The sequence below is a fragment of the Sinocyclocheilus rhinocerous genome, unplaced genomic scaffold (genome assembly GCF_001515625.1).
Source record: "Sinocyclocheilus rhinocerous isolate Xijiao unplaced genomic scaffold, SAMN03320098_v1.1 scaffold68, whole genome shotgun sequence".
NCBI classification, from domain to species: domain Eukaryota; kingdom Metazoa; phylum Chordata; class Actinopteri; order Cypriniformes; family Cyprinidae; genus Sinocyclocheilus; species Sinocyclocheilus rhinocerous.
The window spans coordinates 358,851-361,421 of NW_015666487.1; the positions used below are offsets into that span (position 1 = coordinate 358,851).

General features: G+C 35.0%; 1 protein-coding gene across 3 annotated transcripts in view; it reads right to left on the minus strand.

Annotated features, from left to right (window-relative positions):
* The window catches only part of LOC107732411 (CD2-associated protein-like), a 55,276-nt gene that overhangs the window by 20,785 nt on the left and 31,920 nt on the right, over positions 1 to 2,571 (minus strand). For all 3 annotated transcript variants that reach the window (XM_016543735.1, XM_016543734.1, XM_016543736.1), the window contains exons 9-10: positions 634 to 732; positions 362 to 415 (exon numbers count right to left, since the gene is read on the minus strand). In XM_016543735.1, coding sequence (XP_016399221.1) covers positions 362 to 415; positions 634 to 732 — 153 coding nt within the window. The remainder of the gene's footprint in view (positions 1 to 361; positions 416 to 633; positions 733 to 2,571) is intronic.

Sequence of the window (2,571 nt, forward strand, 5' to 3'; positions counted from 1 at the left end):
TTTTTTCCATTAATAAATGAAATCATAATTTCAAAACTGCAGTTTGTATTTACTCAGGTTATCTTTGTGTAATATTAAAATTTGTTTGATGATCTGAATCTTTTAAGTGTGACAAATATGCAAACAATTAAAAAAACAGGAAGGGGGCAAAAACTTTTTCACACCACTGTATATGTTGTAATGTATGCATTTATCTATAAAAGCATTTGTCTTAAAATTCTCAAAATAATTAAAACATGGAAAGAATTCAAAAATAGTTATATATATATATATATATACACATATACACACGTATATGTCTATATATATAAAATATGAAGTGCACTGCAAATTTTCTAACGAAAGGATTAGCTTTGCCTACCTCCTCTGGTTCCTGTTTAGGAGCCGCTTTAACGGAGCCTTTGGATGTGAGTGTCTGTATAGAGGGGAAAAAATAAGAACTTTTCATTAGAGATTATTGTTTAGGAAGTTTTTACTTGCAACTGAGAATTAGTTTTGAGAATAATAATGTTCCAAAGTAGATATTTCTGTTTTTTTTTTTTTCACATCTGCACTGGTAATTTAATTTCCATTTCAGAAAAAGGAGACTCCCAAGGTAGACATCAAAAGCAGCATTAATGAATGTAAATTTACCTCTTTCTCTGTCTCAGGAAGCAGAGTTACAAAGTTGTCTGGGAAAACTCCCTCCTTGCCGTTGATCTCTCCTCTCCACCAGCCTGGCTCTCCTGTGTTCTAAAACATCAAAACCATCAATCACTCTGAACATAAATTGCTTATTTTATAAAATCTACACCTTAAAAGCTTAAATACACATTACTATGAATAGGAAATGCAGACATATCCCTTGCCACTAGATGGTGATCAAGTATAAAACATTTCCAACTTTGATCCGCTTCCTGCTCAAGGCCTTTGCCAAACATTAGCATCAGGTGGGAAAACAGTGTCCACGTGTCTTAAATGAAGTAAACACATCCTTAGGTTGCTAACAGAACATAATCCATGGGTAATGAGATGCAACAGCTACAGTATCATACATTTCCAATGTGTCTGCAGATAGCATCAAACATGCACAGAAGAATACTCTAAAAAAATAAATAAATAAATAAATAACCTACATAAAACTCCCTTTATCCCTGACCACTTCAAAACAGTTTCACATCAGAATTCCCATCTGAGAGCTCTGTACTAGCAACAATTGCATAACAGGTCATACATGTTTTTGTAAATGAAGACTATTTTCATCTTAGGGTGATTTTTCCCTTTAAACTGTGATTTAATCCATGCATCAGATGTTAATATTCTTCATGATTACACTGTAATTCTAATATGAACCATGACTCTACCTCTCTGGTATAATTTGCAGAAATGTGGACTAACTGCCTAAGCTTGTTTTTATCAGGTAGTGTTTTCACACACCAGACTAAACTACAGAGCAGGATATAGACTAACTAGTCTAAAGGAAGAGAGTAAAAGTGATTGGTTCACAGGTTTTTGTAAGAGACGGAGCACTTCCTGCCTTATTATTAATGTAGATACCAAAGTTTACACTGCTCCCTGATGGCTAAAGGTCTTACTCCTTGTTTATTCAACAATCAGTATGCAATATTTGCAGTATGCAGTATAGGGCAATATTTGGCAGAGAAAAAATAATTTGAAAATCTGGAATCTGAGGGTGCAAAAAAAACCAAACAATTCAAATATTGAGAAAATCACCTTTAACGTTGTCCAAATGAAGTTCTTAGCAATGCATATTACTAATCAAAGATTAAATTTTTATATGTTTACGGTAGGATATTTACAAAATATCTTCATGGAACAGGTTAATCTTTACTTAAAGGCACAATATGAAAGATTTTTTTATTAAAATATCCAAAAATCACTAGAACAGTGTTATATATTCTGCTGACTTGTGTACTTACATTATCCCAAATGTTTTGAAGAATGTTTAAATCCAGAGAAATAGCAATTTTAAATAGTGGCTCATCCCTGGTCATTGCGTCGCCTGCCAATGACGTCATAGACCCTCGATTTCCGGTTTTGTTTTGTAGAAAACATGGAAACACCAAAGACGCTTTAATATGTTGTGCGTAATATTACACAGGTGGCGACCGTACAGTGTAGCATTATAACAACTTTCAAATGTATCTAGTATGATAAAACAGCGATGCTTTACCCCACATACGCACGACCTGAAGGAGCGGAAGCGGTCGACTGTGGCATAATAAAAGCTCCGCTGCTTTCGAGCCGTGTGTCACGATCGTTCAGCGGCCTCGTTTCGCTTCGACGGCTTTCAATGGCTCGGGGCGAAGTAAAACACAGCCTAATTTTAATTTTTGGGTGAACTAACCCTTTAAGCTGTTTCCTTATAATGGACTTCTATGGGGGAGAACGCTTAACGTGATATTATTCACTTTATACGCTGAATAAGATGAATAAGAGTTGACAGCAGCAAGTGTTTATTATAAGTAAAATTTGACAGAAGTTTGGTTTTCACCGGTCTCACCGGTCGTACATTAAACCACGTTAAGCTGTTTCCTTATAATGGACTTCTATGGGGGAGAAAGCGCTTAA